The following is a 13,696-nucleotide window of genomic DNA, read 5'->3' as shown; positions in this document are numbered from 1 at the left end:
CATCGGACCTTGGTCGAGCTCGACTCAAGTCTGAACACCTCGACCCAAGTGGGTCGAGGTGAGTGGCTCGACCCACTCTTCTTTTTATTTTTAAAAGTTGAGTGGGTCGAGCCACTCTTACTTTTTTTAAAATATATCTAATTATTAAATTAATATAATAATAATATCATATTATTTATATATTATTATATAAATAATATTTATAATTTTTAATATAAATATTTATAATTAAAATAAAGAAAAAAAATTAAAAACAAAAAAAAACTCCTCTACGCCAAATTTGGCACAGAGGAAAATGGAGCTGCGTTATTTTACAAACTAGCGTAGCTCTGTTGGAGGAAATCCCAGCATCAAAATAGTGTGAACTGGGATTGGAGATGCCGTAAAAATTCATAAACTACTTACACACATTTCTCTGTTTACTAGGGAAAATTATGAATTAGGAAGAGTCTAAATGACAGAATATTTTTCAAATCTCAACAAAAATAGCTAGTCTATATGGATCATGAAATTTTATTAGTTTATAGAAGTGTCAGTTAATCGATGAATTAATAATTTATTATTTTAAAGAGGTTTGTCGAATTACCTAAAAAGTCATCGTGTTACGTCAATGTATGCATCATATTATTTGAATTAATATAGATAAAAACTCATTGTACATATATTTTTATTTTTATTAATTCAATAATATTCATTGTATTGATTATTCATTGTATTGACTAATCATATATAATTTACCATATAAACAAAACAACAATACATATAAATTCAAAAAAAACAAAAAAAAAACAAATAATCATAGTTTATAAAGTTTACTAGTTATTTTTGTAATTTTATAAAATTATCAATTCAATATATTGAAGGGACCTTAGTTTTATATACGAGTCTTCCAAAAAATTATTATCTTATTAATTTATCGAAATTATTAATTTTACACACTAGCTCAATTCGGGACCTGAACAAAATATAATTTTATGACAAAAAATTATGTGAGACGGTCTCATGAGTCATATTTTGTGAGACGGATCTCTTATTGAGATCATCAACGAAAAATTATTACTTTTTAGAGTGAGTCTCATGTGACACAGTCTCACGGATTATAAGCTGTGAGACGAGTCAACTATATCAATATTCACAATAAAAATTAATACTCTTAGAATAAAAAGTAATATTTTTCATGGATAACCCAAATAAAGACCCGTCTCACACAAGTTTTTGCCTACTTTTTATGCTAAAAATAGTACTTTTTATTGTGAATATCGATAAAGTTAACTCATAGCGAGACGGTCTCAAAAGAGACATACTCTAATTTTAGAGAAATTATTAATTTATCGAGTATTAATTTATGTATGTTTTACTGCATATAAGAACCTGAATTCAAATAAAAGATCAAGACACGAATATGAACTTTATAACTACCTCAACACGTTGTACAATTCAATTCAGTATTCAAGATCTTGTCTAATTATGGTGAATTTCTCTAAAATATTTATTGATCTATATCTAGGGCGCTAATTAATCGATTATTATTATAAAATTAATAGGCATGAGACATACTAACATTTTAATACCTCACTTTTTCCTTTCGAGATTAAGTAACAAAATATGCAAATGGTTTGGCAGTTGATTTACATGCAACGATAAATTAATATCCATCAATAATTAAGAACGAGTAAGGATAAAATTTAATGTGAAAATAAATAAAATATCAAACATAGAGATGTCAAAAAAGATATATCACTCCATAAATGTGAAACAAAACAAATAAACCGGGTTTGAATTCATGAAAGCAAATTCAATAAAAGTGTATATTCAATATCCTAATGCTATTGACTTTAATATCAATCAATCATCTAGAATCCCATCTTTCAAACAAAGTGGTACAGTAAACGCATTATTCCGCAGTTGAACACAAAATTTCAATTCAGAAACGCAAATTCATAATCCGAAACGATTCTTGATCACCGATGAATCATAAATTTTGAAAACTCTGCTAGAATCCATTATATTTCCTTATAGTATACATGGCGGAAAGGCGTCGACATTCCATGGATTGCAATCCTGCTGTTATGGACCAAATCAAATTGCTTCATCTTCACGTAATTTATCCTCAACGGCGCCAATGGGCTCCCGCTCCCGCTATTGGTTACCACCAGATTCTGACCACTCTCCATGGTAGGCAACGCCGTGCCCTTCGGCAGCGCAAACAAGTCAGCCGCCGTCAAAATCCTATTGGGCACGACGTGAAACTTCAGCTTCGATACATAGGAGTGACCTTCACCACCGCTGAAGATTGAAACATCATCGATGGCGAAAAGGGTAAGCGACTCGAGGACTGAAAGCTCCGGGTACGTGACCCGCATTCCCAGAGCGACTATACTGTAACCGCTTACCCGCAGTCTCTTCATGGAGTCTTTCAGCATTTGGCGCATCATGAAGAACGCTGAGGCGGGCGGCGGCTGCTGGGGGAAGGATAGAGAAGTCATCCTTTCAATGCTGCAAGAAAATGGGGATAAGTGGGAGATAAAGCCTTGGAGGCCGTGTATGATGAGAAGGCCGTTGTTGAAGAGATCCGGTTTCGTGATTTCAACGCCGTTGATGAAGATTTTCCCCACGGAGGCTGGCTCCAAAGGGGAGGCGGAGGAGGTGACGGTGAGGCAGCGGTTGGGGGCGAAAGTCCCGATCTTGGTGCCGAATGCTAATTCGCGCAGGAAGTGGATGGAGTAGAGGCCCCGGAGAGAGTGCTCTTGGAGAATGAGAGGGATGGAGCAAGAGGGGCAGGTGACGAGGGAGGAGTACGTGGGGGCGAAGACGGTGGTTGGTGTAGCTGAGGAGAAGTTGGCGTCGGCGGTTGCGGTGGCGAGCTCTTCGTAGCCGAGAGTGGAGAGGACGGTGGCGAGGAGGGATTTTGGGTACGCTCTGAGGGTGAGGTGGAGTGGTGGGCTCACTGCTGCGCCTGCGGTGATGGTGAGGGATATCGATATTAGGAGGAAGAAGGCTGGCAAATCGGTGGTGGCCATTAGTGTGGAAATGGAGATCTTGGGTTTCTTGATTTGACAGGCGATAAAAGAGTAGAAACTGGATTCAGGTTGGGGAATGGGCGGTTAAAAGTGAACTGTTTTTTATTTTGTTTTATTATCTATAAATTGTGAGCGACCAGTTAGCATCATCTGATTATTCGTGTGTGTATATATACATACATATTTTATTTTATTTTTTGCTTGAAATATAATATAATAAATCAATATATTTTAATAATATAATGATACATTGATATTAATTATTGAGCCAAACATATAACAAAATAAAAAGGGTAATTTGTAGAAAAATACCTCTGTCCAAGATTTCTTTAAGATTCAGTACCCAACAGATTTTTTTTGTATTTTAGTACCTGACAAAACATCAACTTAGGTTTTACTACATATTTCATGTATTTTTACATTTTTACCCTTTTAATTAATAAAAAAGTATATAAATACTTATTTTTGTTGGACATCTACTATATCCACTCATCAATCCCAATGTATTTGGATGACATGTATATTTAATTTAAATATTTTTTTATTAAAAAAAACAAATTCACAACTAATTGAATTTTTTGAAATACTTAGTTTTACTTGTGAAATACTTAATTTCAATTTTAAAATACTTGATTCAGTAAATGAAATACTTAGAATATTTATTAAAAACTGGATATTCGAATATGCATTTAAAAAAAAAATTCGCAACTAATTGAATTTTTTGAAATACTTAGTTTTACTTGTAAAATACTTAATTTAAATTTTAAAATACTTGATTTAGTAAATGAAATACTCAGAATGTGTATTAAAAAACTGGATATTAGAGTATGCATTTTAAAAAAAAAATTCGCAACTAATTGAATTTTTTGAAATACGTAGTTTTACTTTTGAAATACTTAATTTAAATTTTAAAATACTTGATTTAGTAAATGAAATACTCAAAATGTGTATTAAAAAGCTGGATATTCAAATATGCATTTAAAAAAAAAAACAAATTCGTAACTAACTGAATTTTTTGAAATATTTAGTTTTACTTGTGAAATACTTAATTTTAATTTTAAAACTACTTGATTTAGTAAATGAAATACTCAGAATGTGTATTAAAAACTGGATATTCGAATATGCATTAAAAAAACAAATTCGCAACTAATTGAATTTTTTGAAATACTTAGTTTTACTTGTAAAATACTTAATTTTAAATTTAAAATACTTGATTTAGTAAATGAAATACTCAGAATGTGTATTTAAAAGCTGGATATTCGAATAAGAATTTAAAAAAAATAAATTCGCAACTAATTGAATTTTTTGAAATACTTAGTTTTACATGTGAAATATTTAATTTTAATTTTAAAATACTTGATTTAGTAAATGAAATACTAAGAACGTGTATTAAAAAACTGGATATTCGAATATGCATTTAAAAAAAAATTCTTAACTAATTGAATTTTTTGAAATAGTTAGTTTTACTTATGAAATACTTAATTTAAATTTTAAAATACTTGATTTAGTAAATAAAATACTCATAATGTGTATTAAAAAGCTGGATATTCAAATATACATTAAAAAAAAAAATTCGTAACTAACTCAATTTTTTGAAATATTTAGTTTTACTTGTAAAATACTTAATTTTAATTTTAAAACTACTTGATTTAGTAAATGAAATACTCAGAATGTGTATTAAAAACTGGATATTCGAATATGCATTAAAAAAAAAATTTGCAACTAATTGAATTTTTGAAATACTTAGTTTTATTTGTGAAATACTTAATTTTAATTTTAAAATACTTGATTTAGTAAATGAAATACTCAGAATGTGTATTAAAAAGCTGGATATTCGAATATGCATTTAAAAAAAAATTCGCAACTAATTGAATTTTTTGAAATACTTAGTTTTACTTGTGAAATACTTAATTTTAATTTTAACATACTTGATTTAGTAAATGAAATACTCAGAGTGTGTAATAAAAAACTGGATATTCGAATATGTATTTTAAAAAAAATTCACAACTAATTGAATTTTTTGAAATACTTTGTTTTACTTGTGAAATACTTAATTTTAATTTTAAAATACTTGATTTAGTAAATGAAATACTCAGAATGTGTATTAAAAACTGGATATTCGAATATGCATTAAAAAAAACAAATTCGCAACTAATTGAATTTTTTGAAATACTTAGTTTTACTTGTGAAATAATTAACTTCAATTTTAAAATACTTGATTTTGTAAATGAAATACTCAGAATGTGTATTAAAAAACTTGATATTCGAATATGCATTAAAAAAAATAAATTCGCAACTAATTGAATTTTATCCAAGATGCATTTGGATGACATGTTCATTTTATTTAGATATTTTCTTTATTTTTTTAAAAAAAATTTGCAATTAAGCATTGAACTTTTTTAAGTACTTAGTTTTACTTGCGAAATAATTAATTTCAGTTTAAGGTAAATGAGATACTTGTAATGAGTATTAAAATACTGGATATTCGAATATGTAGCATAAGTTCACCAAGTGTTCACGTTTCCATCCAAGATACATTTGGATGACATGTTCAAGAACTTTTCAGCAGCCACAAAACTTTGAAAAAGAAAAAAGGCTTAGCGCGAAGATTTGAAGATTTCTGGACAATGTTCTTCGAGATAATATCTCGTGATAGGAACAAGTAATTTAATCTGTGGATTTAAAATTTACAGATAAATATGAAGTCGGATATACTTCGATGGTCATAGTTCAGTAGGTCGAAAGCTAGTGGATTTAATAAAACGACATGCAATTCACCCTTGATAAATAATTAAAGAGATTTAATTACTTCACTGAGTTGAATTAGTTTGGTATAGCTTGAGAGGGCGTGTTCAATTGGATATGAAATCTCGTGGAAATCATAGATCATTGTCGAACGAATTAAGTAGATTAGCGAGGGGTAAATGAAATACTTAGAATGTTGTATTAAAATACTATATATTCGAATATGTAACTTAAGTTCACTAAATGCTCGCATTTACTTCCAAGATGCATTTAGATGACATGTTCATTTCATTTTAAAATACTTGATTTAGTAAATGAAATACTCAGAATGTGTATTAAAAAACTGGATATTCGAATATGCATTTAAAAAAAAAAACAAATTCACAACTAATTGAATTTTTTGAAATACTTAGTTTAACTTGTGAAATACTTAATTTAAATTTTAAAATACTTGATTTAGTAAATTAAATACTCATAATGTGTATTAAAAACTGGATTCGAATATGCATTTAAAAAAACAAATTCGCAACTAATTGAATTTTTTGAAATACTTAGTTTTACTTGTGAAATACTTAATTTTAATTTTAAAATACTTGATTTAGTAAATGAAATACTCATAATGTGTATTAAAAACTGGATATTCGAATATGCATTTAAAAAAAAAAAAACAAATTCGCAACTAATTGAATTTTTTGAAATACATAGTTTTACTTGTGAAATACTTAACTTTAATTTTAAAATACTTGATTTAGTAAATGAAATACTCATAATGTGTATTAAAAACTGGATATTCGAATATGCATTTAAAAAAAAAAACAAATTCGCAACTAATTGAATTTTTTGAAATACTTAGTTTTACTTGTGAAATAATTAATTTCAATTTTAAAATACTTGATTTTGTAAATGAAATACTCAGAATGTGTATTAAAAACTGGATATTCGAATATGCATTAAAAAAAACAAATTCGCAACTAATTGAATTTTTTGAAATACTTAGTTTTACTTGTGAAATACTTAATTTTAATTTTGAAATACTTGATTTAGTAAATGAAATACTCATAATGTGTATTAAAAACTGGATATTCGAATAATCATTTAAAAAAAATCGCAACTAATTGAATTTTTTGAAATACTTAGTTTTACTTATGAAATACTTAATTTAAATTTTAAAATGCTTGATTTAGTAAATGAAATATTCAGAATGTGTATAAAAAAACTGGATATTCGAATATACAACGCAAGTTCACCAAATGCTCGTATTTCCATCCAAGATCCATTTGGATGACATGTTCATTTCATTTAATTATTTTTTTTATTGTTAAAAAAACAAATTCGCAACTAAGCATTGAACTTTTTCAAGTACTTAGTTTTACTTGCGAAATACCTAATTTCAATTTTAAAATACTTGATTTCTTAAATGAGATACTCAGAATGAGTATTAAAATACTGGAAATTCGAATATGCAACGTAAGTTCACCAAATGCTCGCATTCTGAGTATTTCATTTACTTCAGAGTTTTGGAAGAGTTTGCACAGAGCCTTGGGTACACGGTTAGCATTCAGTACAACATATCATCCCCAGAGCGACGGTCAATCAGAGAAAGTTATTCAGATTTTAGAGGATATGCTCAGAGCTTGTACTATCGATTATCCTGGTAGCTGGGATTCTAAATTTCCTCTTGTTGAGTTCTTGTACAATAACAGCTATCAAGCGACGATTGGCATGGCGCCATATGAAGCACTTTATGGCAAGAAATGTAGATCACCCTTATATTGGGACGAGATTGGTGAGAGAAAGATGTTGGGTCCAGAGTTGGTCCAACAGACAGCTGATGTTGTTGCTGATATTCGAGAGAGGATGAAGACAGCACAGTCGAGACAGAAGAGTTATGCTTATGTGAGACATAGGCCGTTGAATTTTGATGTTGGCGATCACGTGTTCTTGAAGATATCACTTACTTTTAACAAAAATATAGTAGCATACTTGTCCCGGAGTAAAAGTAAGTTCTTTATTTGTATACCGAAATAAATTGTTATTTTTATTTCATAAGAAGTGATGAGCAATATATTTGTTAAAATTTCATTTGCATTGAAATTGCATCATAATCATATTCGAATATCCAGTATTTTATTATCTATTTTAAGTATCTCATTTATGAAATCAAGTATTTTGAAACTAAAATTAGGTACTTATCCAGTATTTTAATACACATTCTGAGTATCTCATTTACCAAATCAAGTATTTTAAAATGAAATGAACATGTTATTTAAATGCATCTTGGAAGAAAATGCGAGCATTTGATGAAATTACGTTACATATTCGAATATCCAGTATTTTAATACAACATTCTAAGTATTTCATTTACTAAATCAAATATTTTAAAATTAAAATTAAGTATTTCATAAGTAAACCTAAGTATTTTAAAAAATTCAATTAGTTGTAATTTTTTTTAAATGCATATTCGAATATCCAGTTTTTTAATACACATTCTGAGTATTTTATTTACAAAATCAAGTATTTTAAAATTGAAATTAATTATTTCACAAGTAAAACTAAATATTTTAAAAAATTCAATTAGTTGCAAATTTGTTTTTTTTTTTAAAATGCATATTCGAATATAAAATTTTTAATACACATTTTGAGTATTGCATTTACTAAATCAAGTATTTTAAAATTAAATTTAAGTATTTCACAAGTAAAACTAAGTATTTCAAAAAATTCAATTAGTTGCGATTTTTTTAAATGCATATTCGAATATCCAGTTTTTTAATACACATTCTCAGTATTTCATTTAATAAATCAAGTATTTTAAAATTAAAATTAAGTATTTCACAAGTAAAACTAAGTATTTCAAATAATTCAATTAGTTGCGAATTTGTTTTTTTTAAATGCATATTCGAATATCCAGCTTTTTAATACTCATTCTGATTATTTCATTTACTAAATCAAGTATTTTAAAATTAAAATAAAGTATTTCACAAGTAAAACTAAGTATTTCAAAAATTCAAGTAGTTGCGAATTTGTTTTTTTTTATATGCATATTCAAATATCCAGTTTTTAATACACATTCTGAGTATTTCATTTACTAAATCAAGTAGTTTTAAAATTAAAATTAAGTATTTCACAAGTAAAACTAAATATTTCAAAAAATTCAGTTAGTTACGAATTTGTTTTTTATTTTAATGCATATTCGAATATCCAGCTTTTTAATACACATTCTGAGTATTTCATTTACTAAATCAAGTATTTTAAAATTTAAATTAAATATTTCACAAGTAAAACTAAGTATTTCAAAAAAATTAATTAGTTGCGAATTTGTTTTTTTTTTAAATGCATACTCGAATATCCAGGTTTTTAATACACATTCTGAGTATTTCATTTACTAAATTAAGTATTTTAAAATTGAAATTAACTATTTTACAAGTAAAACTAAGTATTTCAAAAAATTCAATTAGTTGCGAATTTGTTTTTTTTAAATGCATGCATCTTCGAATATCCAGTTTTTAATAAACATTCTGAGTATTTCATTTACTGAATCAAGTATTTTAAAATTGAAATTAAGTATTTCATAAGTAAAACTAAGTATTTCAAAAAATTCAATTAGTTGTGAATTTGTTTTTTTAATAAAAAATATTTAAATTAAATATACATGTCATCCAAATGCATTGGGATTGATGAGTGGATATAGTAGATGTCCAACAAAAATAAGTATTTATATATTTTTTTATTAATTAAAAGGGTAAAAATGTAAAAATACATGAAATATGTAGTAAAACCTAAGTTGGTGTTTTGTCAGGTACTAAAATACAAAAAAAATCTGTTGGGTACTGAATCTTAAAGAAATCTTGGACAGAGGTATTTTTCTACAAATTACCCAAATAAAAACGAATCATCACTGCTCAATGTCTTATCTTTTAAGAATATCAATCGATGTTAATTCAAATTAAACAGTAGATCTCTTGTAAGACGGTCTTTCGAATCTTTATCTATGAGACGGATCAACCCTACCGATATTCACAATAAAAAGTAATATTCTTAGCATAAAAATTACTATTTTTTCATGGTGACCCAAATAAAATACATATCTCACAAAATATGACCCATGAGACTGACACTATCTCACACAAGTTTTTGTCCAAATTAAAATAAAGGTCCGCAAGAATATCAATGGATGTTTCTATACAAAAATCACAAAGGGATGCAATACACCCGATGTAGCATAGAACCAGACAAGATTTATTATATTAAAACACATATGATGACAGCAGATTGAATCGAACACAAATTGGAATTCTAGTAGATCTTTAAAAATAATCTTATACCAAACTAAAGACGCGTTCTCGATGTAGGATCCTGCATCAATATGTACTGCCGAAACTCTCACGTCGCCAGAAAATGCAGCAGCCGCTACCACCACCATCATCTTACATCAAGATTATCTCACAGCATCATCAACTCATTGGTTGTTATGCCCGATAATTTTTTTGTTGTAATATGAAATGATTTGTTGATAATTGCTGTGATTATAGACGGAAAAGATCAGACCGAGAAAGACGAGAAAAGACACGAGATATGTGCGAGGACAGTACACCTCGCGCATATGCGCGGCAGTGATGCGCGCATATGTGCGAGCTGGACAGAGGACCTCGCGCATATACGCGAAAGAGGTGCGCGCATATGGGCGAGCATGTGCACTTGACAATGTCAAGTCCAGAGAATCTCGCGCATATGCGCCAGAGGATGACGCGCATATGCACGAGCTGCCGAGACTACACGCGCCGAGGAGGGTCGCGTATATGCGCGAGACGTGCTTTGCAAAGATGAAGCCACATGGCTTGGACATGCACGAGATGTATATATATATACATATTCAACCTTCATTCATTCCATCAGAAAGTTGAAGAAAGGAACGAAATAAAGTTACGAAAAATCTTTATGCCTTTTTATATTTTAGATTTGTGATTGTGTAAGATCTGTCCGTCAGAATTTCAATTCGACTTCAGTACTGTGTTCCTGTCGACAAAGACTTCAACTTGACGTAAGTTTTATTGAATTCTGATATGATTTGAAAATATGCTAGTTAAGGAATTGGGCATGATTCATATATGGTGTTCTTGATATAGTAGTCATCGTATAATTGAAATCGGATTGAAGAACAGACATCGTATGAAATTGTTATCATTTTCAGAATGGATTTGATTGAAATTTGATATCAGATTTGTATTGTTATCGATTGATTATGAGTTATTGGCAAATACTGAACTGTATTACCGGTACTTTGGAATTATACTGTTATGCTGGCAGAATTTGATAAGACTAAGATGTCTTGATTTGAATGGTATATTGATACAGTATATTCGATATTGTCATTGCCAAATTGATTGACAGGCTTTGAATTCGAGACTTCGACTTCGTCAGATTGACAGAAAGAAAGGTATAAATCAATGTTGACCGGAAAATCGACTTGAGTCAGATTGGACTTGAGTTTCCCAAAAACCACATACTTTACTTTATTACATTGATGTTTGCAATTGAATGAGATTGATATGCTTAGTCTATTGATTTATAGCAAAGCGTGTATCGAGTCATGGGCGGAGATGCCTAGTCATTGGTGGATATGCCAAGTCTTTGGCGGATATGCCGAGACACTGGATGTTTGCTTTATATCGATGTTGCTTAGGAGTAGATCGATCCCTATCGCTGAGATTCGATATATGTGCTAATTTCCAGGAACCGGGATCACTAAATTAGAGATGAGTCGAGTCTGAAATGACGAGTCACTAGTTGATTTACAGTTTTATATCGATTCATGTTTTCATATTTGATACATGTTATTGATGATTGTTATACGCTTTTATATATGTTTGTATATGATTGCATTGATTCATTGTTTATATTGGGATTTTATTCTCATCGGAGTTATCCGGCTGTTGTTGTGTTTGTATGTGTGCATGATAACATGTGTGACAGGATCATGGTCAAGAAGAGGATGAGAGAGGACAAGTTAGCATGGAGATCCGGATCAGAAGTAGTTTAGGATTCAACACTTGATACATAGTAGTTGAACCCTAGTTTGATTGTAATATAATTGTACAAGACTTGTACTTTATATTGATGTCTATATTATACTGATTCCATTACGTTCCGCATTTGTATTTTTGTAAAAAAAAAATTAGATCCTGTTTATCTTAATTGATCAAATTATTCTAAAAGATTATTAAGAAATGAATCAGCGTCCGAGTCCCCACATTGGTCCTCAGCTGTTTTCATGCACGTCCTAATTTTCTAAAGTTGAGGCGGCTTTTACCATTTGTAAAAAATGTAGGCTACGACCGACCGACGATTTCGGTTGGGAATAAATCTAGCAAGCGGACTAGGTCAAGTAATAGTATTTGGAGATGAGTCCAGGTATCGTACCCACAGAGATCGATGTTTTAATTACTAAAATATGCATTATTTTTCCTAATTTAGGCTAATAAAGTCAATTGAGGGGAGATAAATTAATTAAAACTAAATCAAACAATTTAAATAAATTAACTAAAGCAAAAAAAAGTCCAAATTATTAAATTAGACGAAAATTCAAATTATTTAAAGACGACTAAGGCGCACAACGGTACCGAGACAAACTTATAATCCACGTATCAAATTTAAATTCAATAAATTAATTATTTAATTCACGACGTAATTCCCAAAATTATCCATTAAACGATTTCTCGAATTAATAAACATAATTCAATCTAACAGTCCAATTATTCATAACTGAATTTAATTAGATTCAACCGCATTAGATCGCAGTGAAATTCCAGTTTTTCAACCTAAAGTCGCACACTGAAATCGAATACTATTTCTAGTCAATTTAACCATGTGTTGATTGATGTGTGAAGCAAATATTATTCTATCGCCTTCCGGTTTTAGATTAACCAACAAATATTCTATTTAATTGGCCAGATTAAAAGAACACGTGATAGACGACATCAATTAATGAATAAAATAAATAATCTAATTGAATCAAACTCAAAACATCAAAAAATAATATGTCTCGGCCCTATCATGACCTTAGTATATAAAAATCTACTCCATAAACTTAAAATAAAATTGCAATCCACTATTTAAATTCAATGCAGAAAACATGATTAAGAAGGAATGGAAAGAGATTCTCTGTAATTTGTAGCGTGTGAGGAATTCCTCGCTGGTTTTGCCTTCCTTCTTCCTCTTTTTTTTTTCTTCTTCCGCGCTGTTCTCCTATTCCGTCTCCTTCTATGCTTCTGTTATGACAGCCCCCTTTTTTTTCTACGCTTCTGCCCTTTTATTCTTCTTAATGGGCCTCCTTCCTTCCTTTCCTTTTTAAGCACATCTCTGTAAAAGAAAGTGTAGATAAGATATTTATACAGATTTACATAGATTTTTCCAAGATTTCAATATCATCAAGGAATAGAATATAAGAGTATTTAATTTCCTTTTTCTGATATTTTGTTCCCTTTGAAATCTAGTAAATTTATATTATCTCTCAATTTAAACACTTTTCACATTTTATTCAAATCTACAATTATTAATTAAACTAAGCACATAATTAGGATAAAAAATCTAGATAAGGACAAATATTATCAAATCAAATCCCTAAAATCTTTGTAAGATTTGGCCTTATCAACGACCGTCATCATTTCGTACACATCTTTTCTTTTTTTGATATATATGGGTCATTTTTCTACCACCAAAACCATGGCGAAACCTTTTTTTTAATGATTTTTTTTTATTTTATTTGATTTGCTACGAATTTTTTTAACATTAGCATCCTTACTAAAAAGTATGTAGTTTGGGCCTATGCCATTGGAATTTTTAACATCACCATACTTATTTTTTTAACATCAGCATCCTCATCAAATCAAAAGTATGGGCCCAATTGTAGTTTGGGCCTATGCCATTGGAATTTG

General features: G+C 29.4%; 1 protein-coding gene across 1 annotated transcript; it reads right to left on the bottom strand.

Annotated features, from left to right (window-relative positions):
• Positions 1 to 1,866: 1,866 nt before the first annotated feature.
• Positions 1,867 to 3,076, bottom strand: LOC140824728 (uncharacterized). The gene has a single exon (XM_073186273.1). It carries the CDS (start codon positions 3,018 to 3,020, stop codon positions 2,004 to 2,006), a length of 1,017 nt encoding a protein of 338 aa, XP_073042374.1. The 5' UTR covers positions 3,021 to 3,076; the 3' UTR covers positions 1,867 to 2,003.
• Between the last annotated feature and the right edge of the window lie 10,620 nt (positions 3,077 to 13,696).

This window comes from Primulina eburnea, chromosome 2 (genome assembly GCF_022965805.1).
Source record: "Primulina eburnea isolate SZY01 chromosome 2, ASM2296580v1, whole genome shotgun sequence".
NCBI classification, from domain to species: Eukaryota; Viridiplantae; Streptophyta; class Magnoliopsida; order Lamiales; family Gesneriaceae; genus Primulina; species Primulina eburnea.
The sequence above is the reverse complement of the archived record's forward strand: the minus strand, read 5'-3'. Positions and strand labels throughout refer to the sequence as shown.

What these genes read in the sequence shown, in the direction of transcription:
- LOC140824728 (XM_073186273.1), bottom strand. Translation starts at nt 3,020, where the DNA reads ATGGCCACCACCGATTTGCCAGCCTTCTTCCTCCTAATATCGATATCC.